This window comes from Schistocerca serialis, chromosome 5 (assembly GCF_023864345.2).
Source record: "Schistocerca serialis cubense isolate TAMUIC-IGC-003099 chromosome 5, iqSchSeri2.2, whole genome shotgun sequence".
In the NCBI taxonomy this organism is placed as follows: domain Eukaryota; kingdom Metazoa; phylum Arthropoda; class Insecta; order Orthoptera; family Acrididae; genus Schistocerca; species Schistocerca serialis.
The window spans coordinates 574,800,414-574,826,860 of record NC_064642.1 but is presented as its reverse complement, the minus strand read 5'-3'; the positions used below and the strand labels follow the sequence as shown (position 1 = coordinate 574,826,860).

The 26,447-nt window shown below is 40.3% G+C and overlaps 2 protein-coding genes across 2 annotated transcripts in view; one reads left to right on the top strand and one right to left on the bottom strand.

Moving 5' to 3' along the window:
* Positions 1-26,447, bottom strand: part of LOC126480809 (phosphatidylserine lipase ABHD16A) — a 160,218-nt gene that overhangs the window by 29,964 nt on the left and 103,807 nt on the right. The window lies entirely within an intron of this gene.
* The window catches only part of LOC126480810 (uncharacterized), a 32,756-nt gene that overhangs the window by 5,121 nt on the left and 1,188 nt on the right, over positions 1-26,447 (top strand). Inside the window, exons 2-4 of the mRNA XM_050104135.1 lie at positions 5,833-5,874; positions 13,964-14,122; positions 18,572-18,756. Coding sequence (XP_049960092.1) covers positions 5,833-5,874; positions 13,964-14,122; positions 18,572-18,756 — 386 coding nt within the window. The remainder of the gene's footprint in view (positions 1-5,832; positions 5,875-13,963; positions 14,123-18,571; positions 18,757-26,447) is intronic.

Sequence of the window (26,447 nt, the reverse complement as noted above, 5' to 3'; positions counted from 1 at the left end):
CGAACAGTAATTGTCTTAGTCTTACAAGAATCTGTTGGAGTATAGCCATAGGTACTTTTACATCTGAAGATTTCTCTTTATTTGGAATGACACACTCTTTTCTGTTTGCTAGGAACTCTTCAGTTCAGTCACAAAGCATCAACCTGAGCACCAGTATTTACTGTTTTCCATATTTCATTGACGAACAGAGCAAGCTGGGTATCATGAGATGATTTACTCTGAAATCTGTTTTGATCCTGACAAAGATTTTGTCTGCAGAAATATCATAATATGTAAGCATAAAATATGTTAGAAAGTTCTACACAAGACTGACATCAGCTCTGTAGTGCAATATTGTGTGAATGTGTTTGACAATCAATCCTGAAAATGGTAATGACCTTAATTTTTTCCATCATTTGGAACACTTCATTCCTCCAGCAATCTATGAGACCTAGATGAGGAGCAGCAAATTCTTTTGCATATGTGGTGAAGAACTGTATAGCCTTCTCATCAAGTACAGTCAAGTAATTTTTGTTGATTTTTTTTATTCTATACTCCCTTATCTCAACATGTGCGTGATGGGTAAAACAAGGAACTGTGATATAATTATTGTCAGTGAAAAAGTATGGAAAACCTAAGTTAGTATGTTGGCCATTTCTCTGTCACCCTCCATTATGGTGCTATTGCAGCCACTGAGTGACTAGATTTGATTCATTTAGTGATTTAACATAAGATCAAAGCTTTGTAGGATTTGCTATCAGATCAGTAAACGGAATTTTACTTTCAAATTCACTGAACTGGAATGGTAAAGTATTCTCTTATTGCTTTTCTTGCACAGATAAACCAAAAAATGGAAAATACTATATGAAAAGAGACCTGAATTACAAAAGGTAAGAGTCCCACTCCACAAGCATAATATACAATAATACTTGAGAATGAACCTTCAAAGATATTAAATACAAATTATCCCCCACTCATTAAAATTATGGTTGGGAAACTTTTTGAGCCACCATAGATGGGTATTTGGCAGGTCTTTTCAAAATAGAACTTTAGGAACAGTATTGATAACATGGAAAGACTGGATGAAGTCAGTGGCATAAACTTGAATAATACAAAAATTATGCATTTGCTTTTAGGTAACAACTTTCCACTGAATGTTTCACCTTTCCTTTGTATTTTCACATCCCCTCAACATATTTCTCTGACTCTTTAAAGGTCTTCACCACCATATTTTTTCATTGATCTCTTGGCCAACCAAAATAATACATCTCACACCTAGACGATGTTACGCCAACCAAAATAATACATCTCACACCTAGACGATGTTACAAAGATGGAGGGGCACTGCGACATGCATCACCAAAAGTTTCATTGCATTCACATAATTTGTCACTGCATGCTATGACATAATTTGTGCCCTGGGTTGTGTCATCATTATATTTGTTTAAAACATGTAAATACGAAAATTTTCTGAATTAAACTTCAAATTGTACTTTGGCTGTTCCTAGGCTTTGTTAACAAGAAAAGCTTAGGTCATTGAAAATGAAATCTAAATCTCTGTGGTGACATTCAGCTGGTGACAAGTGGAATTTACGATGTGTCAAAAATATAGTTTGTTGTGTTGATATAATGTCTTTCTATGTCTGATGTATTACTATCTTTACCACTTCTGGCCAGCACATGGTCTTTTATGCCTTTGCATATATTTGCGTTGTGTCTCAGTTTTATTTGAGGAATAAAACTCGCTCATCCTACAACACTCTGATTTAATTACAGCCTGTCCAATAGGTTACAGACCTAGAAAAAAATATTAATTTACTGAGATAATGTTTTACTTCCTTTGTGTCAATAATGTCTCCAAAGTGTGTTCAGTTACATTGAGGGCTTTATTTAGAAATTGAAAAGGTGAAAGATGACTCATACAAGGCTTTCCAGTACCCAAAAATTTGACAGAGGAAAATTTCGGCAATGGAAATATCAAATGGAAATTATCTTTTTAAGCTATGAATTTGCTAGATGATGTTGACGGAAGTAAAGTATGACCAGCTGAAGGCACAGATACACAGAACTTGTGGGGTAAGCTTAATACAAAAGCAATGATATTTATTTCATCTGGTATGAAATTTGACCAGCTTCTAAGTGTCATGTCATGTGCTACAGTAAATGATATGTGGAAATTGCTTAAGATAAATTGTGAGCAGTGATCTGCAATAAATAACTTAGTGTTGAAACAACAGTTCGTCAGTTATAAAATGCGATAATACTGCAAAACATATCAGTAAAGTTGAAGCATTAGCACAGTCTCTTGCAGATCTTAGTGATCCACTGTTCTGCAGACTTTCGAAACTTTAACAGGAAGGTTACTGAAAGAAGAGCTGCATCTGTCACATACTGAAGAAATGGCACCTGCATTTGCTGCTGTTAATGGTATTCACAAAAGGAATAAAAGTAAGGATCACTGTTTGCAAAACAATTTAAGCAAAAGTTCTGTGTATAAGAGGAATGTTGACTGTTATTACTGTCATAAAAGAGGTCATTATAGGGCTGAATGCAAGAAAAGACTGATGAAATTGTCAAGAGAAAATCAAGACCCTAAACATCGAGTTCCAAGAGCAGAAATCAGGAACATTCTGGCTTTTAACTGTGATAATGTGTGACTTCTGGACAACGGTGCATCAAAACGCATGAGTTCACACAAGGAATGGTTTTTAAAGCTTAAACCAGTAGTGAAGTTCAAACCTCCTGTTCAGATAGGAGATAATCCAGTTGTTTATGCCGAAGGTACTGGACAATAATAAGATTGAGGTATTTAGTGAGAGACTAGTGACAAGTGATGTAGAAGCTGAAAATCGACGTTCCAGAATGTTATTTGGTATGGACAATGTGGAACAAGCAAATTGGGCATCATGGCACAACAAGTTGGGCCATGTATATTTCGAAAATTTGAAGAAAGTGGCCGACAGTGGTTTGACTCCAGAAATAAAATCAAATACTTCAATTGAGTTTTCCTGTGAATCATGTCAGCATGGTAAACTGCGTAGGAAGGAGTTTAGTTCAAGTTTTCAGATTGTGTCTGTGCTCCAGGAGAATTCATTCATGCTGATATATGTGCAAACATATCACACAACATGATTAGGTGGAGCTACCTATTTTGTTGTAGCTGAAGATGACTATACTTCATATAAGTTTGCATATTTTTCCAGAACAAAAGTGATATCACTTCTGTGTTCTTAGTATCAACAGTTGGCGGAAGGGCAGACAAGGACTAAGCTTCAAATTATTAGGACTGACTATTGGACGGAGTTTGTTAGTGACCAACTTCACAATCACCTCAAGAAGAATGGTATCATCCATGAAACCAGTTCACCATATACACCGGAGCAGAATGGTAAAGCTGAACAAGAAATCAGACCTACAGTGGAAAGTGGCTCACACAATGCTTATCAATTCTGGTATTCAAGACACACTTTGGGCAGAAGCTGTCAATGTGGCAGTCTATCGCTGTCCGTATAAGCCTAATTGTGATTAGATGCCTTTTAGAAATGGTTAATGAAGAAAACATTATTAACGTATATGAAGAGATTTGGTGCTGAATGCTTTATGCGTACTCACAAATGGTTTATACCGAAATTTCGAAGTAAATAGACGATGATGGTAATGATTGATTGAGGTAGTTACAGTAAACTACAGGCCGTATGATCCTGTAAAACAGAAGATAACTGTCATACGAGATGTGGTTTTCAATTAAAATGCCATTGGGTACCCTAATGAACTCAGGCCCAACAACACTGTATACAGACAGATGCAAGAGGAAATGAAGTTCAACAACCTGTTGAAAACGAAGAGGAATTTGAGCAATGTCAAGAACTATATACTATTGAGAATGCTCAGTAGGAATGAATCTTAGAAACTGTGATGAACGTTGCCCTCCACTTTGTTTCCAAAACTATGTGGCTTATGCAGCAGACGTTGATGAACCACAAATTTTCATGGTGGTGATGGCATCTGAAGATGCTGAAAAGTGGTTCAAAGCAATGAAAGAAGAAATGACTTCATTAGCACTAAATAACACAGGGGGTTTAATGGCTCTACCTCAAGATTGCCAGGCTGTGGGCTGGGAGTGAGTTTACAAAATTAAATATGGACAAGATGGTAGCATTATGAGGTATAAAGATAAATAATGTGCAAAAGAGTACTCTCAGAAACCCGGACTGGATCACGGAGAAACCTTTTCCTTTTCACTTGTTGTTTGGTATGAATCAATTCAAATTCTTTTGTCTTTGGCAGGAGTGTATGATATGTGCATGCCGTAATTTGATGTGAAAACTGCTTTCCAGAATGGTGATTTGCAAGATGATATATTCATGAAACAGTCTGAAGGTTTCATTAACAAAAATGCAAATTTAATCTGCAAATTAAACAGAAGCCTTTATGGACTGAATTAGCCTCCTTGATGTAGGAATCAAAAATTTGTTCAGTTTATAAAATGTTTTGATTTCAAAAAGTTTCTTTCAGGTAACTGTGTATTCCATACTCAAGCTGACGGCAAAGAAATGTTTTTTGCCACTTTTGTGATGAATGACTGCACACAAGTAAATCAAGTTAAAGAATTCAAAACTCATTTTGAAACTGAGACTGACAATCCAAGTTACTCTGTAGAATTGGAAATCAAGCAAGACCATGAAAGTAGAGAAATGTTTATTTGCCAAGAAAGTTGCCACTTAGAAAAAAATTAACATGAACAACACTGACTTATTGCAGCTTAGCATTGCACTGAGGACAGTGCCCAGTAAATTAATACATGAAGTACATGGAAAATGTTCCGATTTTGTGAGGCTGTAGGTGGATTTAAGCTTGCTGCCAAGTGAAAAGACCTAATATAATGTTTCCTGTCAGCCTAAGTCAGTTTCTTAACAACTCTGCACCTCAGCACTGGACTGCAGTTAAACACAACCTACAGTATCTTCAAGGAACAAGAGATGAAGGCATTAAATACATGTTTTATTCAGATGCTGATTTTGCCGGAGATATTGATACTTATTGTTTAACAACAGCCTATTTCAGTGGACTGACCAGTGTATCTGTTCCATGGACATGTCACAGGCAAAAATGTGCTGCCAGGTCTACAAAAGAAGCAGCTGCTGAAATCACTCCTCTGGCTTTGTATAGTCTCACAGGAGATTGGAGTTAACATGGAACAACCAATGCCAATCTATGTGGACAACCAAAGTGCACTGCAATTAATGAGAAACAATGAACACCACAACAGGACTAAACATAGTGATATCAAGTTCCATTACATCCTTGAAAAAATAAATGACAGTACTATTATTGTTTCTTATGTTAAGTCAGAAGATCAGGTGGCAGACGTGTTCACGAAAGCACTGCCAAAAGAAAAGTTTCAGACAAATTTTAAATCATTAACAATTGTGTCTTTAAACTTTGCAAACAAGAGAGGCATTGTTGCGCAGTATAGCTTGTCGTGCTAATATAATTTTTGTATGTCTAATGTTTTATTATCTTTACCACTTCTAAGCAGCACATGGTATTTTATTCCTTTTGCATGCATTTGCCTTGTTTTCTAGATACATTCTGTATCTAGAATTTTTTTAAGTGCCTTTGTTTTATTCAAGAAATAAAATTTGTTCATCAGATGCTGTTATGATTTAATTACAGCCTGTCTAACACAATGTATATTTCAAAACTGACTGCATTAAACATGACAGACTCTATAACTAAACATGACAGGCTCTATAAAGGTTCCATGTTTGAAAAGGTTCAGAAATAACCCACTTAGACACTGTATACAGTACACTGAATTAACATGTAAAGATAATGTCATTCCTGTTTCAGGTAACTGGAATTCCTTATTCACTGAACAGACATCAGATGCAGGTGAGTAATGAATATTAAAACTATAATTTACCAAGAAATTAGTTAGCCAAAGTCAAAACTTGTGTCAGTATTACTGCTATTGTTAAAAAACACTAAGTATTTGCAATATGCATACTTTTGACAGTATTTCACAATACCATCTACTCTTAATAAGCACTCAGTACATTAATGGCAATACACAACAATCATCAATAGGATACAAGGTCTCCTGTTTCCAAGATGATAGCAATGTTAAAAATGATCTTCTGCAAAATCGAAATCTGTGTATGAAACATCTCATGCAAATATGGCATTTCTTACATGGGGCTGACAATCAGAATAGTTGAAAAGCAATGCAAGGCATACCAGTGATGCATCAGACTAAAGCAACTAGGAAAATTAGCAGATTTTAAAATTTAAAAAACGTTTTTGATTAAGTCTTCTACCAAATTCCATAAATGTTTTAAATTTTTCAGTTAACCTTAACTCAGAAATTCCAGTCTTAATAGTAGCTGCAACTTTTCACAGTGAATGTCATATTCAATATTTTTAAGTCCAGGACCCCACTTACAAGTCATCACTTCCATAAAAGTATGGTAAAATGTTAGTCAATATATGTATATATTTTTTTAAGGCTGGGCGTACTTTCTTGGTCACTGCAGTGTCACTTTGACCATTGGCCCATTATACCAAGACAGCTTGTTGTGAAGTTATACTGGTGAAAAAATGCTGACTAAAAACATAGAAATGTAGTTTGGTGACCTCAGAACCCTTGTGATGACCCTAAAACCCTTGCCCTGTATTCCCAACCCCCCCCCCCCCCCTCCATCCTCTCCCGCCCCCTTGTAATACAAGTTGCTGAAAATGCAATTCTGCTGAAATAAAGAAGTCCAAAAATATAACAAACAGTGATGGAGATTTAAATTTAAATAATGCCTGGGGGTCCTGTACTCAATGTATTAAAATCTCACTGCCAGCCACATCCACAAGAATTTGAAAACACAGAGAATGTGGATGTCACAGAATATGAGAATGAGCTCCGAGAAACAGAAAAGCATCAGAGAGCTTAGTGGGCATACGAAATCGAACTCAGCCATAGATAAAGGTGTGAGCCAACAATAGTTCATTGCCCAGTTGAAGTCCAAATAGCAAGTACAGAGAACAGCAAAACTGGCAGCAACTGATGAAGATGACAGAGTCGGTTGTCAAAATATTGTGTAGAAAAAGGAAATAACAACTCAGTAAAACAGGAAAGCACACAATTAACTATTGTGATATTTTTTACAAACTGCTTTTGAATAAATAGCACACACACATTTTAAAGACTGGATGGACGTTTATTGCAAACCCTTGATCTTGGGGTGGGAAATTGCTGCTAAATGTGTAAAAAAACTGTAAGTTGATGCACGGCAGTGCACAGGTACCATATAGTTAAAAATAAAAACATGTCACATGAGAAAATTCAGTTTTCCAGGGGGTCGTATCTCAAGTTCTTATTTATCACAGGGATAAGGGGTACAGTGTTTTGGATACCCCTTGGTTGAGCGACCACTGGTGTACCTATCAGAGGAATGTGCCTACTGTAGCTATCCTACAGTACTGGGTCAAAATTTAAACGTTAAGACACTTCCTCCAGCCCAGTAAATTGAGCAAATCAGTTGATTCTTTTACATTAGGTGTGGTCTAAGGTGGACCTTAGGTGACATATAAAAGCACCATTTGTTCATGGTCATTCCAGAGAAAACCCAATAAAACCCTGATCTTTGGGTTCAAAAGTATTAATTATGGGGATGATCAATATTATAATTTCTTATCATGGAAGATTATTGAAATTTTTATCTTATGTTCTCTAGATGATGTTCTCAGGGAACCTTGATACTTTTTTCGATGTCATTTTCTGTTACCAAGATCCAGAGGTAGAAATTCATCGTACTTACCCAAGTAGAATCCAGTCTGAGGTGTAGACGTAGTTTTAACTACCATAGTGAACACATGGCAAGGGTTTTAGGATCATCAAACTACGTTTCTATGTTTTTAGTCAGCATTTTTTTGTCAGTAAAACTATGACAAGCTGTCTCGATATAATGGGAAAATGTATAAAGTGACACTGCAGTGACAAAAAAGGGCTAAAAGCAATCACAACAGGTGTGAAAAGAACTTAAATGACTGACAAAAATTATGTTAAATTGGAAAGATTGCAAATTCTTTATAGTGTTTGTTGTTCTTTTTAAGATACAAATCATAAACCGGACTTTTTCACAAACTGTGATCAATGAGCAAAGTAGCCAGAAAAAATGTTGTTATGTAAATGTATCAACATACATAAATGTGTCCAAGTCTTTACTTACCTGTAGAATTTGTTTTACATAAGCAACATGGCTGTAGCAGAGAAAACAAGGAAACCAGTAGAAAAATGTTCCTGTCAGAGCACAAAAAAGGTTCTGACAAAAGTGGGACACCAGCTGCTCAACGCCTCATTCCACCTTCCTCACCAAAAATTTTGGCTTGTGGACATACTAACACCTTTCTGTATGAAATTGGAGTAGCAGAGAGACAGCAATGGTGGAAGAGAGAAGAAACAGTGCTATAGGTAGAGAAAGATGGAGGAGACAGTGATGTTGAGAGAGAGAGAGAGAGAGAGAGAGAGAGAGAGAGAGAGAGAGAGAGAGAGAGAGAGAGAGAGAGAGAGAGTTGCAGTGAAAAAGAAATAACGGCGGATGAAGACAATAGCTGTGGGTTGCAAAGAGTGAGTGATTAGAGTGATAGTAAAAGAGAAAGAGAGATGGATGGAGATAGTAGCAGTGGGAAAGGAGACAGTGAAAATGAAAGATACAGATGAGCGGAGACCATACATAGACTTGAGGGATCTGGATCCTCCCATACCAGTGAATTTAAACACTTAGGTACAAGGTAGGGTGCATTTTGTATCAAAATTTTAAGCACATGGGTATAGGGTTGGATCATCCAGAATTTTTGAACTCCCGAGATATAGTGGATGGAGGGGCAGTGGGAAAGAAAGACAAAAGGAAACAGTGTAAGTGAGACAGGAAACAGTGGTAGTGGGGTATACTGTAAACCAATGACAGAAAAAAAAGAGAGAGAGAGAGAGACTGAGATAGAGATATAAACATAAACACTGGCAGTGTGAGACAGAGATAAGTATGAAGGCTTCCACAACAAAGAGAGACTGGATAAAAGGATTGAGAATGTTCTGTGTTAGAAGAACATGAATATGTTTATGTGGCAAAACTTTTGATGAAGAAGGCAGAACGACGATTGAGGCATCTGGTTTCTCCACTTTTTCTGTCAACACCTTTTACATACTCGTCTTTCCTGTGCTTTCAACAAAGACACATTTGAGGTGGTAAAGTGCGCGTCATTTATGACAGCGGCCGAGTTTATGGTTCGTACTGCGCATCTGACGTCACAAACACAGTCAGCCAATGAACAGAGAACGACTTTACCAGAGCTCGACTGCAGTGCAGAGCACGGACGAGTGTCTTCAGTTTTAGAAACGTTCAGTCATAAATAAAGTAATTGAAACAAAAGCAATGTCTTGACAGCAGACTTTTCTTTTATAGACAGTTTGGAAAAAGGCTATTCTTTATACCAATTGCTTCATATTCTGTTAATTAATTAAATTAAACAAGCATTAAGCCTCCTAATTCAGGGATAGCAAGGAAAGGTGTTTGTATCATTCTCACTTATCGCTTTTTCGCAATAAAGAACAGTGGTAATTGTTTATTTCCTATTGTACTTCGACGAAACGTGAGTAATTCATAGTCATACCAACAGTGTTTGTCGGTATTTTTGCGTAATAAGTCCTCCAGAAGATACATAGAAGGACGTGCTTGTGTTAGCGTAATGGTTAAAGTGTATGGCTGCTAAGCGAAAGGTTCTGAGTTCAAACCTTGATCGGTGCTTAAGTATTGTTCTTTATTTAAAAACAATATCAAAGTGTCTTACTTCATGAATTTTATTCGTTTGAATGTAATTTTTTGAAATTTCTAGTGGCAACTAAAATCGACCATATGGAAAGTATTACGCTATGGACTTTTACCTCTGCAAACTCTTCAAAATTTTGTGCAATGGTTTACTACATCTAATGCTGCACAATAACTGCACTGAACATCGAAACAAAATTAAGTCGTTTATGGGGGGGGGGGGGGGGGGGGGGGGGGGGGGGGTAATCAGTCAAGAAGGATGTGTAAAAACCAAATTTTTTGGGCCAAATAGTTAAATAGTTTTTGTGAAATCGAATGATGAAGTGTGTCCAAAGCAGTCGAAACACCACGAGTCTGCACAGGCGAGCAGTGCAGTGATGAATGCGGGGGAGCACGTCTCTGTAGCAGCGAAAGGGTTAATGTGGCCGTGGTGGCTTTACTTCATAAACTGCGTGCTCCCCCCCTAAACGTAAGTTTGCGAACTATACTATGGCGCTGCTTCTCTTGGCGCGTACAACTGGCAACGCAGCAATCTCCCGCGTCTGGGCGGGCATGCGCAAACCGCCAAGATAAAAGAATTGAACTATAGTACTAATGAACAAAATGTGGTCGTAGAAGACAAAAGAAACTTTTACATGAAATACACATAAATAAGTCTACAGGACACGTATTATGCAGGTGGTTGGTGATATAGGTAGTTAAGGTAAACAGAAAAAAGTGAAAGTAGAAGGGGAAAAATAGCTTCTTCTATAGTGACTGAGGGGACATCAATAAACTAGCAACAAGTATGATTGCTGTGAGGAACATACTTATCATTCACGGCCATGAAAGGTTCCAACAATCGCAGCATGTTTACATGGCCGAACCACAAGTTTATCTGCACAAATTTAAGAGAATATACGAGAAAAACCAAGAGTTGTTGAAGTCTCAGGAAGAAGATCACAACCTAACATGTACTGAGAGTTTTGAACGTTATAGTGATGAAGAAATACGAGGAAGATTTACTGGCAAATGCAGGCTATGGAAAAGAAGCAAGACAAGGGCTTCTGGCGTTCTCTCCTATGTTTCAATTGGTTATAGCAACACTTTTTCAGATATCGGAAGCAAAGGTGGTTTAAACGGAAAATTTCGGAAGGCATTAAAAAGATGGGCTGGAATAACTTACAAACAAAATACTGGAGTGTAAAAAATCAATGTGTAACATCATCTAGGATTTACAGCATAACTTTTGTTGACAAAGGAATTTGCAGAACAACAGTCAAATAAAAGAGTCAGACAAGTGTAGATAAAAATGCAGAATGGACATAAAATACAAAATGCAAGGTGAAAAGTTATTTATGTAGCTGTGAATGACTGTTTTACAAGTAAAAGATTTCACAAATTTTTGACATAACCCCACTCATACTGGAAATCTCATGGTAGTTTAGTAGAAGTGAAATGAAGCACAACACAGATACATAATTATGGCTACAGGAAGAAAACCTATTAATAATTGATGGGGTACTCCTGTTTAATGAATCAAGATGGAAACTCCAGAAACTTATGTAGAGTGAAGTATGGCCAACACAACAGATCACTCATAAAATGAAAAAGATTGTTCAAAACCTGAGACGCTAAGATGAAGCCATTGGAACAAATTCCACAGAAAAGAACAGGTTTTGCATACAGGAAGCATATGTACAATTTCTAGACAGTAAGAAGAAACCCACGAAATGCATAAAGGAAGGGGTATATACATTACAAAAAGGATGAAAGCTTTTGAGGTGGACAGTGGTTTCTAAAAATATGTTTCAAGAATAAAACAAAAAAATGGTGGTTCTTACTGGTGCCAGTGTTTGACGGGCAGTGTGACATGTAGAGAGAGAAGTTTCACACTACCAATCTGTTATCTCACATTTGTGAGTAGACAACTACAATAATAAACAGATTAATAGAAAGAAAAATTGAAGAAACATTAGATAACAAACAATTCCATTACAGAGAACAAATGATTATTCTGATAACACTCTTCACAACAGGAGGAAAAATAGAGAACAATTACAAAATCTTTACAACATTTGGGAATACAGGGGAAGTATCTGAAGAGAGAAAATGGAGTAAAATTATGATATTCTGAAGAGAGTACAACCGAAGAGTAGAAAATTAAAATTTCTAAAAGTTAAATTATTCTGGATAAAATAATATAAAATCCAATGAAGAAGAAAAAAAAAACGCGATAAAAAGGATATATGGCAGTAATGCAACGTATTACTAACATGGCTCATCTTGTGTATGAAAGACAAAAACAATACATGAAGAAATATTTCGGAAGGGGGATATATGCATGCATAGTAAAAATATCAAATGTAAGGTTCAATGAAAGCTAGTTCACCTCTTACACAACAAAGACATTTATTACAATGCCCATTCACATTAATGTGCCCTACCTGTCAAAAGCATGAATAGTCTTGGTCGGGCACACAGTTTTAATCTGCCAGGAAGTTTCATATCAGCACACACTCCGCTGCAGAGTGAAAATCTCATTATGAATAGACACCTTTTGCAGTGTAGACCACTGCGAGAGATGCAGGAAGAGTGTCAACAAGTTTTTGGACGGAACCAACAGGGATGTGGAGCCATGTTGACTCCAATGCCTTGGTCAGCTGCACAACATTTCTCGGCTAAGGATATATAACGCAAACAGCTCAATTGAGGTGGTACCACAGATTCTCGGTCCAGGGAATTTGCTGGTCAGGGCAGTATGGTACACTCATCCTGGTGCTCTTTGAACCATACACATACACTATGAGCTGTGGGACATGTTACTTGTCGGTAGATGATCGAGCCAAGGAAAAACAAACTGCACGTAGGGTGAACATGGTACACAAGGATAAAGGCATACTTTTCTTTATCCACTGTGCCTTCCAGAATGACAAGATCACCCAGGGAGTGCCACAAACACATTCCCTAGACTGTGCCTCTCCTCCAGCCTCAACCCTTCTGACAATTGTTGCAGGCTGTTTGCTTTCAAAAGTTCCGTACCGTACATGCCAATGGCCACCAGTCATCTGAAAAGGCCCTTTGTCACCATTCAGTAGATGGCCAGTTGCAGCATTGTAGCCAATGAATAGCAGTCAGCATGTGAGCATAAACCAGGCATGCGTTGCAGAGGTCCATACACAGCAACGTTTGCTCAATGGTTATTGAAAAGACATTGTTGGCAGTCCCGTGGTCCATCTGGCCAGTCAGGTGCTGAACAGCTGCATGTCTATTTCACCCACATACATTTCTGTAGCCAACTTCACCTCTGCCATTTACTGCCCGTGGCGCACCACAGTAGCCTCGGAGCCAGTTTCGGTTAGTGCCATTTTGCCATGCACTGCACACAAACAGCTTAGCTGTTTCAGAAAAGCTTCCATCCTTGGCCCTTAAAGCCAATGACCATGCCCCACTAAACATCAGATAAACTGCTCCATTTCCACATTACAACAACAACTGCACTGTGTCGTGCACTTTATATAACCCCCACTGATCGTGCTGTGAGTGGTACTGCACATTAACATCGAACTTAGGTGGTGGTCACATTAATGTGATTGGTCAGTGTATAATGAACATATAGCTCATTTAGAAGGAGAAGGAGAAGAAGAAGAAGAAGAAGAAGAATATAATACTTGTGTAGGACAAGGAAAAGCAAAATACTTACTTACTAGACTGTCTGCTACTTTGTCATTTTACTGACATGGGTTACCTGACAGTTTCTTCAGTCATACAGATGCCAGGACTAGAAATTTCATCACTATGACAAGAAATCAAGAAAGCATAGTAAGGAAGATAAGTGACTGAAGGTTTTCTGTAAATAATGTCTTAACAGGGCATATTGCGCTACCTAAAGCTCAAAAGATTGCAAGACATTTATCAACAGCATGTGCACCACCCTCAGTGGAGAGAGAGAGAGAGAGAGAGAGAGAGAGAGAGAGAGAGAGAGAGAGAGAGAGAGAGAGAGAGAGAATATGTGTGTGTGTGTGTGTGTGTGTGTGTGTGTGGTGTGTGTGTGTGTGTGCGCGCGGCGCGCGCGCGCGCGTGTAAAAGAGGGGGGTGGGGGGCAGCAGAATGTGTGTGTTCATGATTAAACAAATTTTATATTGTATTAAATGGGATTCAATTAAAATCACTGTTATTGTTTACAGGGCGAAGAGTTACTTCCAGCACAAGCAACAACAATAATTCACCCACTGGATCCACAATGAATAATTACTCAGTGTCATTTGTTCCTCTATTTAGTGTACTGGCAAATTTAATACCTAGATTTTTTGGAAGATTCAATCACGTTTCAAATGCTGCTAGAAGTAAGTATTATAATAGCAATATTCAATATCACTGTATGTGGTAGTGTTTTACCTTACAAGTCTAATCCTTACTGTGGCAGCACGTTCTCCTCTGTAATAAATTGGACCTATTTTTTGATTTTCCTCCCTTCCAATATTACCTATTATCATTCTACCAACTTCCAAGAAGTTTTTCTCCTATCAATATATCATTTTCATCATGAAGCTGCAATACTCCCTTAATCGTAACTTTCCTTACATCCTGCCATAGCTATGCGATGACAATTACCTGCATGTGTGGGATCAACCCAAGAAGCAACTATTCATTTACAGAAACTAAACTTTAATGTCTACAGCAATGTAACAGTGCCTTATGCTCTTAATACAGTTCACAATTTTCCAACATACATGTATGAGATTCATATTTTATCATGCGCATGGTCCTGATTCTTCAACCTTTAATGAAAAATTTATGGCATTAAAATAATAAAGAACTGTATACTAGTATGGAATAAAAACTCACCAATGCTACAAGAATACTGTCATATGTTAGTAGCTATTTATCCAGAGTCCTAGCAAGGTGAAAATTATGTTTTATGTAATATTTTGATGGCTGATTCAGTCATCCTCATCAAGTGCTGGGAGCACAATTGTACTTAAGACTAACTGTGAGGGGCATTATAGTAGTAGTCTCCCATTTTTAAGTAAAGAAGCTGATTTCAATTTGCCTTTTAATGTACAGCAATTCATCTTTGAACTAAATAATTTAAGGAGTAATGGTAACAACTCACTAAATAGTTGAGGTGCTGAGTCACTGATAGACACATAAATAGGACTGAGAACATTGCTAGCTTTTGGACAAACACTTCCCCAGAGCTCCAGTGTACACATATTCACACATATTACAATGGACAGTCCCAATGTCCTGTTATCGCAGCTCCACTAAGGGGTTGTGCCAGGTCGAGTGGTCACAGGAAGAAAAGAGATGGTGAACAGGAGGGGACAGTTGGCAAAGTTGAGTTCGTTCTGGCCACAAAAAGGGAGAAATGTGCACAGCACCCAATAATATGAAATTTGGGGGAGGGGGGAAGGGAGAGAGGGGACAAGCAGGGGGAGGAGGGAGGGTAGAGTGGGTGTGTAGGGGTGGGGTAAGGTGGGGATGGGGTTTGTGGGGGTGGGGATGGGGTATGGTGGGGGTGGGGTAAGGTGGGGATTGGGTATGTGGGGGTGGAGTGGGGTATGGTGGGGGTGGAGTGTGGTGCGGTGTGGTGGGGGTGGGGTGTGGTGCGGTGCAGTGTGGTGGCGGTGGGGTGCGGTGTGGTGGCGGTGGGGTGCGTTGGGGGTGGGGTGCGTGGGGTGGGGTGCGGTGGGGTGGGGTGGGGTGGGGTGCGGTGGGGTGGGGTGCGGTGGGGTGGGGTGGCGGTGGGGTGGGGTGGGGTGGGGTGGGGTGGGGTGGGGTGGGGTGGGGTGGGGTGGGGTGGGGTGGGGTGGGGTGGGGTGGGGTGGGGTGGGGTGGGGTAGGTTAGGTTAGTGTTGTTTAACGTCCCATCGACAACGAGGTCCATTAGACAGAGCGCTAGCTCGGGGTGAGAAGGATGGGGAAGGAAATCGGCCGTGCCCTTTGAAAGGAACCATCCCGGCATTTGCCTGAAACGATTTAGGGAAATCACGGAAAACCTAAATCAGGATGGGTGGAGACGGGATTGAACCGTCGTCCTCCCGAATGCGAGTCCAGTGTGCTAACCACTGCGCCACCTCGCTCGGTGCGGTGGGGTAGGGTGGGGTGCGGTGGGGCGGGGTGGGGTGCGGTGGGGCGGGGTGGGGTGCGGTATGGTGGGGTGGGGTGCGGTATGGTGGGGCGGGGTGCGGTATGGTGGGGCGGGGTGCGGTATGGTGGGGCGGGGTGCGGTATGGTGGGGCGGGGTGCGGTATGGTGGGGTGGGGTGCAGTATGGTGGGGTGGGGTGCGGTATGGTGGGGTGGGGTGCGGTATGGTGGGGTGGGGTGCGGTATGGTGGGGTGGGGTGGGGTATGGTGTGGTGGGGTGGGGTGCGGTATGGTGGGGTGGGGTGGGGTGCAGTGTGGTAGAGTGTGGTAGGGTGTGGTAGGGTGGGGTGGGGTGTGGTGAGGTGGGGTGGGGTGGAGTGCAGTATGGTGGGGTGGGGTGGGGTGGGGTGGGGTGCGGTGCGGTATGGTGGGGTGGGGTGGGGTGGGGTGGGGTGTGGTATGGTGGGGTGGGGTGGGGTGGGGTGGGGTGTGGTATGGTGGGGTGGGGTGGGGTGGGGTGTGGTATGGTGGGGTGGGGTGGGGTGTGGTATGGTGGGGTGGGGTGTGGTATGGTGGGGTGGGGTGGGGTGGGGTTTTAGATAGCACGGGATGTGAAGCAGCTATTGAAATTGAGCGTGTTATGCTCAGCAGTATGTTCTGCCATCGGGTGGTCAACTACGCTCTTCGTCACAGTTTGGCAGTGACCATTTACTGGGTGCACAGCTAGATGGTCTCATACCCACATAAAATGCTGTGTAGAATTTGCAGCAAGACTGTAATAATGAGTGTATGGCATTGGTGGCCGGGAGAACGTCGCGGGGCGGTTCGACCACCGCTCCACAAGTTCTTTAATGCCACTATGGCGACTTGCGAGTGAATGTGGATGAAATAATGATGAAAGACACACAACACCTAATTATCTCGAGGCAGAGAAAATCCCCGACCCCACCAGGAATCAAACCCGGGACCCCAGGTGCGGGAAGCGAGAACGTTACCACAAGACCACGAGCTGCGGACACCAAGACTGTTGTAAGATAATATTGCTTTCACATGTGACTCTGCTTGTAACAGGACAGTAGCAGTTTGTGCAGTATTGGACAGGTCTTACAGTTGTACCTTCCACAGAAGTATGGCATATGTGGCACAGGGTTGAGAGTATGTGTGGCATTTTGCTGCTTTCTACGTGGGCACAGAAACTAACATGCTGTTTGTTCACATGAATAGCCATTGCCAAACTGCAGTTGAGGAACAGCTAGGCCACCCAGTTGCTGAACATGCTATCCAAAACCATGTGCTTGTGCTTCACTTTAATGACTGCTTCATAGCCTGTGCCATGTGGATTCTTCCAATTAACACCATCTTACCTAAATTGAGCAGGTGGGAACTCTCCTTGCAATATATCCTTTGTACCCATAACACACATGGCCTCATCATCCACTAGTCACCCAATCCCTGCTCCCACTACTGCACCGTAACATACTTTCTATCATACCAACACTCCTATCGCTCTTTTCCCACACAATATTTCTCTCCTCTCCCCCTCTCTTTCACATGGTCTCCTGGTACCTAGTGGCCCTATCACTAGTGGCCCTATCCAGTCCCCATCTCATCCCTGCACGCTCCCACAGGCAGCACAGCACTTTCCCTCACCCCTACCCTGCTATCAGACCCTCTCCTAAACCAATGCTGCTTCCTTGCGCCCACCACCCACCCCAGCAGATTGCTGCTAACATCAGACACAGTCAGGATCCAGAACCCGGAGACTGCAACCGTGTGTGTGTGTGTGTGTGGGGGGGGGGGGGGGGGGGGGGGGGGTTCCTATTTTGAAAGAAAGACTTTATCCAGAAGCTTAAAACAGAGATATTTTTCATTGTGCTCATCTACAACAACTCCTCCTCTATGTGGCGAGTAGCAATCCATCTTTTCCATATTGTTGTTATTCTATCCATGACTTCCTCTTGTTTGATTTACTCCTTACCCCTGTTAGACACGGAAGCGGCTATAAGTAATGTAAAATACTTAGGAGAGCTATACGCATTTTTCATGAGGTTGAACCATTGTAATTCTCCATCTTATATCTGTGCAAAAGCTTTTCACATTTACCCTAATCCGCAGTACGCATTATGGGAGCTACTGTTACTTCTACTACCCAATACTTAACAGAATTCTCAGGTCTCAACCAGGTAGCCATTGTTCATTTTGAGAAAGACAGTCCAATGGCAATATATTTTAATCATTAATTGCACTTTAACACCCCCTCTCCCAAAACACACACACACACACACACACACACAAAGAGTAAAATTTTGGGTTCACAACCACTAAGCACCACATACACTTTTTGAGTACTACTGGAAGTTAAAGAAGTGTACCAAGCTATAAGTTACATTTGACAGGAAGGTACAGAAACTCTTTTCATGGCAAAAATAATGTACAACATAAAAGATGAAACCTGTGTGGCTGCAAAATGCTTACTGCACAGATGGAATTTGCACCATAAAGCAATGTAGCTGTGCCGTATTCTAATTAGTAATACTGAAATATTTCTTTTTGTTGGTTCAGATGGAATTTGCACCTTAAAACAATGTAGATGTGCCATATTCTAAGTAGTAATACTGAAATACTTCTTTCTGTTGGAGATTTATTTGTTTTTCTTTTCTTTTGCTCTTCTTCAAATCCTTCTATCTTCTATATTCCATTGCAGATATTGATGTTGTTGAGGCTACAAAAAATACCCGCAGCAGCAAACCAAGCAAATTCATATGTACGATGCGCATGGAGGGCAGACATCGTGATCCTAACGATGTTCACCAGTTTTATCTCTGTGAACCTGACCTCAAATACAACCAGAGATGTAGCACATTAATAAATGCACGATCAAATGATATGGTAAGAAAAATGTTAACACTATGATTGTATCCATTTTGAATACAAGTTTCTGGTTGTTAAAATCAATGTCAAAATGTCAGCTCAAGCACCTTCCACAGTTTAAAAACACTGAAAACTGACACTTTTCAAAATAGCAAGCCTTCATCATAATTATTATACGTGAATCTATAACAGTAAGCAAGTTAAAACCGTAAATATTAAAATTGGGGGGGTCATTTCCCTAAAATGGGTTTCTACATCATCGGAATCTAAAATGAGGAATGTCCAACCCACTATCCTTCCCACCCCTCCCACAGTGGTATTTCACAGCCCACCAAACCTACACAATATCCTCGACCATCCCTATATGACCCCTGCTCCCAGCCCCACTGCCACCAACACCAGTCTGGTCATGAGCCTCACCTATCCCATTAAAGGCAGGGCTACCTGTAAAACAAGTTATGTGATCTACGAGCTAAGCTACAACCACTGTGCTGCATTCTAAATGGGCATGAAAACCAGCAAGCTGTCTGTCTGCATGAATGGCCACTGACAAACTGTAGCCAAGAAACAACTGGACCACCCAGTTGCTCTGAGCACACTGCCCAACACAACGTTCTTCATTTTATGACTGCTTCACAGCCCGTGCCATATGGATCCTTGCTAGCGACACCAGTTTTTCTCAAATGCACAGGTGGGACTCTCCCTGCAATATATCCTACATTCCTGTTACCCTCTTGGCCTCAACCTTCATTAGTCATTGTCCTTCACCCACCTATCCCCTTCCCTGCTCTCACAATAGCACTACCGAGCCCTCTATTACCTCTATTCCTCCAACAGCCCCACCATCTTTTTATCCCCCCTCCCCTCCCCTCACCCTCACAACTGCACCTATCTGCCCTATCCTCTCTCTGCCTCATCCCTACACGCTCCTACAAGCAGCACTTTACCGTCCTCCACCCCTACCCTGCCATCCCCCCCCCCCACCCCCCTCTCCACGCCCTAGCCTCCTCTTTACCCCCATCACCCAGATTGCTTCTCCCATCATACACAGCTGCTTGCAGTCCAACCCTGGCAGCCAGAGATAGTGGTCATGTGAGTTGTGTGTGTGTGTGTGTGTGTGTGTGTGTGTGTGTGTGTGTGTGTATGTGTTGTGTAATTCAGAAAAAGTATTTTAACCAAGAGCTTAATTGTTTAAAAGTCTTTTTGCTGTGCCTATATGCAACTCAACATCTCCGTTATATGGCAACTAGCAATCTATCCATTTTATAATACTATCCTTATTCCATCCTGGATTTTCCATTCAGGAATTTAAAGGCCCGATGCCTAAACAGGACAGAATAACTGGGCTGAATATCATAAGACAGCTGGCCAGAGCTGACAGATTCCATGAAAACATAGTGAATAAATTAATATGTAAGAAACAGTGTATGGTTGGAAATGCCACATAGAATGTTAAGAATCCCGTTCCATAATTTATCGAAGAACATAGCTAATATTTTTAAGCTATTTGAAGTTGAAGTCGTATTTGAAGCAAACAACATACTACGATGTAAACTGGGGAACAATTTAAAAATATGAGGTTGATAAATACAACTTGCACTCACAAAATCCAGTGTAACAGTTATAATGGGAGCTATACTGTCAGACTAGTAGGTCCTTCATGTTGAAGTAGGAAGAACATAGATTATTTTTGGCTTAAAAATTTGGAAAAGTCGGCCTTGGCACAGCCAATTCATGAAATTGGCCACACTTTGTTGATAACTGAAGACCTCACAATTTTGCACAACAGGTTAATGGTACGAAACTGGATCTATTAGAACAGTTTGAGATCACTATACATAGTTTTTCTCATGTCTTTGAATTCCAAATGCCCTCTTCTTGGAGGTATACGGGCCATGCACACGAATGGGTGTAAACGTGACACTGCTAATACTGAGGACTGGCTACACTGTTTCATATTATTTTATTTTATTTCATCAACTGACAAATGGTCTGGAAGCACATTGTAAGAACATACAGTCATGAGAGAACTGACTATGGAATCTTTATCACTTTTAATGAATTCTTGTATAAATAACACATCAATTTTAGTGTTTTACACTGTGAAATATGGATGAGCCAACATTTTAACATTAACATTAAAACTGTTTGCATGTTGAAGTACCGTATTTATCCACAAGAAATAGGGAGTAAAGTGATAGAGCATTCATTTATCACAACATAGCATCAGTAATAAAGGTTTACATCCATGTCTACATTACATATTTTGAAAGTCACTTAGTAGTTTTCAGTCTATGTCATTTTCATAAGGCGCACATGAATAATGCCTGTCTATAAGCTTTGGTACACACTTTATCCTATCTTATCTTATTCTTTTGATTTGTAATTGAGATATTTGATGGCTGCACCAGAACTCTTAAAAGTCTTCCTCAAAAATAATGGTTACCCAACAGGATTGTATGTGGTGTATGTATGAGGTATTATATTCATGATATTTACAGAGATTTCATTCCATGTTTACCTATCAGTAGAAACTTACATATTGGGCTCGGCGACTCGCCAAGTTTGTGTTCACTGAACTGACAAGTAAAAAGGAATGAAGTTTTGAGGTGTCTACAAGGGACTGGTTACATTTGTCACTGAAATGTTAAATTATGTTACTTCCTTTCCATTTCTAGACTATCCACTCAGCTTCGCAGCTTATCTAAATCTGTCTGCTGCCCTTCATCCCTTGTTCACAGGATACTGTATGAGAAGCCACTAGTTCCAACATGTTTTCTTTACTCCCAGCTTGAAAGGAAGTGTTGTCTGTAAACCTTAGCAATGGTACCTGTTCCCTTGCAATGTGTACATTGTCATACCCTCCGATTTATAATTACATTCAAGGTAAACAATTACTGCTGATAAATCAATAACAGAAAGCTTCTCGGCATCACTGTTGATTGCAGAACAGAAGAAAATTGAAAATATATAGTAATGAAAATCAATATTTGTCTATAATGAGCAAACCACATGGCGGTGTGTCATGGAGGTACTTTCTGTGCACCACAATCACTCCCCTCCCGCCCCCCCTCCCTCCCTCCCTCTTTCCAGTTCCAGTCTTGAATGGCCTATGGGAAGAAGGGAAGAACAGTTGTTCATAAGCAAATGTGTGAGTTCATTTCTCTCTGCACTTACCTTATGGGTCTTTTTGTGAGATACCAGTATGAGGTAGCAATCAGCTGGCTTTTCTAAAACTTATGGGTCTTTTTGTGAGATACCAGTATGAGGTAGCAATCAGCTGGCTTTTCTAAAACTGCACTCTCTCAGAATTTTAGCAGTAAACAATGATGTTATGCACAATACCTCTCTTGTAATGTCTCCCAATGGAGTTGTATGAGCATCTATATGAAGCTTTTTCACTTACTAAATGAATCTGTGACTAAATGTGTTGCTCTTCTTTGTGGATCTTCTCAATTTCCTCTATCGATCCTATATGGTGTGGAACCCGGCCTGATGAGCAATATTCAAGTGTTGATCAAATGATGGTTTTGTAAGTTAGCTTCTTTATGGGTGGATTATATTTCCTGAGGATTTTCATTGAGTCTCAGCCTGGTACCTTACTTACATGCAATTAGTTTTAAGTTGTCGTTCCACTTGAAATCACTCTGTATGCATACTCCCTGATATCTAATGGATGTGATTTCCAGTGACTGTTCTGCAGTTGTGCTGTCATACAAAAGTGGGTCTTTCTGTCTATTTACGTGCAATAAGTTACATTTGTTAATGTTGAATAATTCCTGCACCAATCAATCCTCTTCATGTCTTCCTTAATTTTGCGGCAATTTTCTAATGTAGCTAGTTCTCTGTACGAGGTCTGTTCAAAAAATTCTGGAACATTCGTAATTTTGCACAAATAGTGTGTTGGAGCAATATGCAGTTAGCATCCCTGCAAATGTCTTCGTTTAATGTGTAACTGCCAGAAGTTTCAGTGTTGTATGTCTGTCAGTTATTGTTCAGTGCTGTACTGAGTAGAATACTGTGCTGCACAGTTCTCAAATTTTGAGATGGCAAAGTTAAAGAAGCAATGCATCTGCACTAAATTTTGCGTGAAGCTCAAGAAAACCTTTATAGACACACATCAAATGATACAGAAAGCCTATGGCAATGAGTGCTTAATTCGCACTTGGTGTTATGAAAGTTCACGTGGTTTAAAAAATGGCCAGATGGGAGTGAAAGATGACCATCATTCAAGACACCCTCTTATGTCTACCGACGAAGCTGATGTCAGAAACATCAAGAAAACTGTGCATGCTAACTGAAGACAGACAGACTGAGAGATTGCAGAAGAATGTAACATTTCAGTTAGGTCATCTCATGAAATCCTGACACAGCATCTTGGAATGCACTGTGTTGCTGCCAATTTCATCCCACGGCTCATGAATCAAAGCCAGAAAGAACTTCACCTTGTCATCTGTGAAAAGCTTTTGGATTGCACAAATGAGAACGGGATGTTCCTTAAGAGAATCGTAAATGATTATGAGACATAAGTCTACAGTTGTGAGGTTGAGACCAAGTTTCAATCTTCACAATGGGTCGGGAAAGGGTCTCCAAGGAAAAAAATCTCGCCAGGTCAGGTCAAATGTCAAAGCCATGCTGATAGTTTTCTTTGAATTTGAAGGATTAGTTTATCATGAATTCGTACCACAGGAACAAATTGTTAATCGATGCTAATACTGGGACGTGTTTGCGACACCTATGAGAAAATGTGATAAATAAACGGCCTGAAATGTGGCAATACAATTCATGGCTCTTGCATCATGATAACACATCCACTTGTTCATACTTGTTGGTGCAAGACTACCGCACAAAAAACTAAATGAGATAGATTTTTTTTAATTTCCAGTCTACCAAGACTGCTTCTGCAAGTGGAAACAACACTGGGTGTGGTGTATCAATTGTAGAGGAGAGTGTTTTGAAGGAGAAAATGTACAAATAAGTAAAAGGCACATGTATGGAAATTTTGTGGATAAATCTCCAGAATTATTTGAACAGACCTCATAATTAACAGGATTATCAATGAAAGGCCTTATGGAACTTCCACACCAAATATATATGACCAAGTGGAATCACTGGAAGTCCCAAGAGGCTTTTAATGGATAATGCTGTTAAGTACAGAGGTCTACCTACATTAGGAAATTGTAGCATAATTCAGGAAGACATGCAGAGGATTGATTGGTGCAGGGATTACAAGTGATACTAAAGTACATATATATAGTGGAAGTATTGGTCCCACTCTCTTGGTGTACACTTGAAATTAGTTTTACATCTGAAACCTTCTGTTTGGTACAAATTAAATGTTGTGTTCTGTTAGTTACAAACTATGCAAACCAATTGGAAAACTTTTCTAATATTCCACACTCTCATATTTTTTTTACTAGACGATAGTTGGAACTGTATTGAATAGGTTCTGGGAGACAAAGAACACAGCTTCAAACTGGGCACCAGTATGTACTGCCTCAGCTGTGTCTTGTGGATGAACAGAGGCAGCTGGGTTTCATATGATTATTGCTCGTAGAATATATATTCATTGCTACAGAGAAAATTTTTCAGTCCCCAGAAATGTCATAACACACCACCATTGAGTGTTCCAAAATTCTGCAACACACTTGTCAATAATATAGGCCCACAATGTCCATCCAAAGACTTTCATGATCGATTTTATTTCTAGTGTTTAGGTGATGTCAGCGCAATTACTATAGTTGTAACATGAACTAACAACTGTAAACAACAACTGTGATTTGAGCTGTCACTTGTGAAGACACAGTGTTAAATAGTGGACATGTAACCATAATATGTCTGTGTTGTCTCACAAATCACAATGGAACAACACCTCTAAACCAAAAGTTCAAGACTTTTTCCAGAATGTTTTGAAAAGAGAAAAGCACGTGTTAATTTTGTTCAATACACCTAGACTCTTGAACAAAAACTACATGTGGACAACTACCAGAACCTGATTAAAATGCACAACGTGGATAATTCTTTTCTGAAGAAGGGCAAGTGCTTTGATGGCATAACTGACATTCAAGCCACTGTGATTCACAAGTTGAACAGCATTCCAAAGGAGAACTTTTCTGACAGTTTCATATTGTTGTATACACTTAGGTGACGAAAAATCATGGGCTAGTGATATGCATATATACAGATGTTGGTAGTATCATGAACACAAGGTATAAAAGGGCACTGCATTGGCAAACCTGTCATTTGTGCTCAGGTGATTCAGGTGAAAATGTTTTTGATATGATGGCCCCATGAACCGAATTAAGAGACTTTGAATGTGAAATGGTAGTTGGAGCTAGATGCACGAGACATTCCATTTCAGAAATTATTAGGGAATTCAATATTCTGAGATTGACAGTGTCAAGATTGAGGCAAGGATACCAAATTTCAGGCATTTCCTCTCACCACGGATGGGGCAGTGGCCTTTGCTTAACAACCATGAGCAATAGCATCTGCGTAGCATTGTCAGTGCTAATAGACAAGCAACACTGCATGAAATAACCGCAGAAATCAATGTAGGATGTACATCGAACTAATCCGTTAGGACAGTGCAGTGAAATTTGGCATTAATGGGCTGTGGCAGCAGACGACCAACGCGAGTGTGTTTGTTAACAGCACGACATTACCTGCAGTGCCTCTCATCTCGGCCCGTGGACATACCGGTTGGACCCTAGATGACTGGAAAACCATGGCCTGGTCAGATAAATGCTGATTTCAGTTGATAAGAGCGATAGTAGTGTTCGAGTGTGACACAGACACCATAAAGCCAGGACCCAGGTTATCGAAAAGTAACTGTGCATGCTGGGAGAGGGTAAATAATTGTGTAGGCTGTGTTTACATGGAAGGAATTGGGTCCTCTGGTCGACCTGAACTAGTCACTGACTGGAAATCATTATGTTCGACTACTTGGAGACCATCTGTAGCCACTCATGGACTTCATGCTCCCAAACAATGAAAGAATTTTTATGTATGACATTCTTCCATGTTACTAGGCCACAGGTGTTCTTTATTGGTTTGAAGAACATTCTGGACAATTTTACTGAAGGATTTGGCCACCAAGATTGCTCAACATGAATCCCACCAAACATTTATGGGACATAATCGAGAGATGAATTCGTGCACAAAATTCTACACTGGAGACACTTTCGCAGTTATGAATGACTGTGGAGGCAGTATGGCTCAATATTTCTGCAGGGGACTTCCGAAATGTTGAGTTCATGCCATGCTGAGTTACTGCACTGCACTGGCGAAAAGGAGGTCCTACATAACATTACGAGGTGTCTCAGAATTTTTTTGGACTGACAGGGTATAGTTCTGCGAATCTGTTAACAACCCTTCTTCTAAACGAGAATGACCTGTGCATTTTCCAATCACTAGGAACACTTCACTCATCCAGGGATCTACGATATACTGCTGCTGGAAAATGAGCAAGTTCTTTTGCATAGTCTATATATAGGTATCCCATCACATCCAGCTGCCTTTCCTCTGTTGGACAACTTCAGTTGACTTTCAGCAGTGAGCAATATCTCAAGCCTGTTTTTAAGCCATAAAGCGGATGGCTGTACAACCTGCACCCACATTCGCATTCTACACAGAGTTTCACAGCATCACCACTGTTCGCTATTCACCATCTGGTGAATATCTACTAGCCAGGTACCGAACCCTTTGTC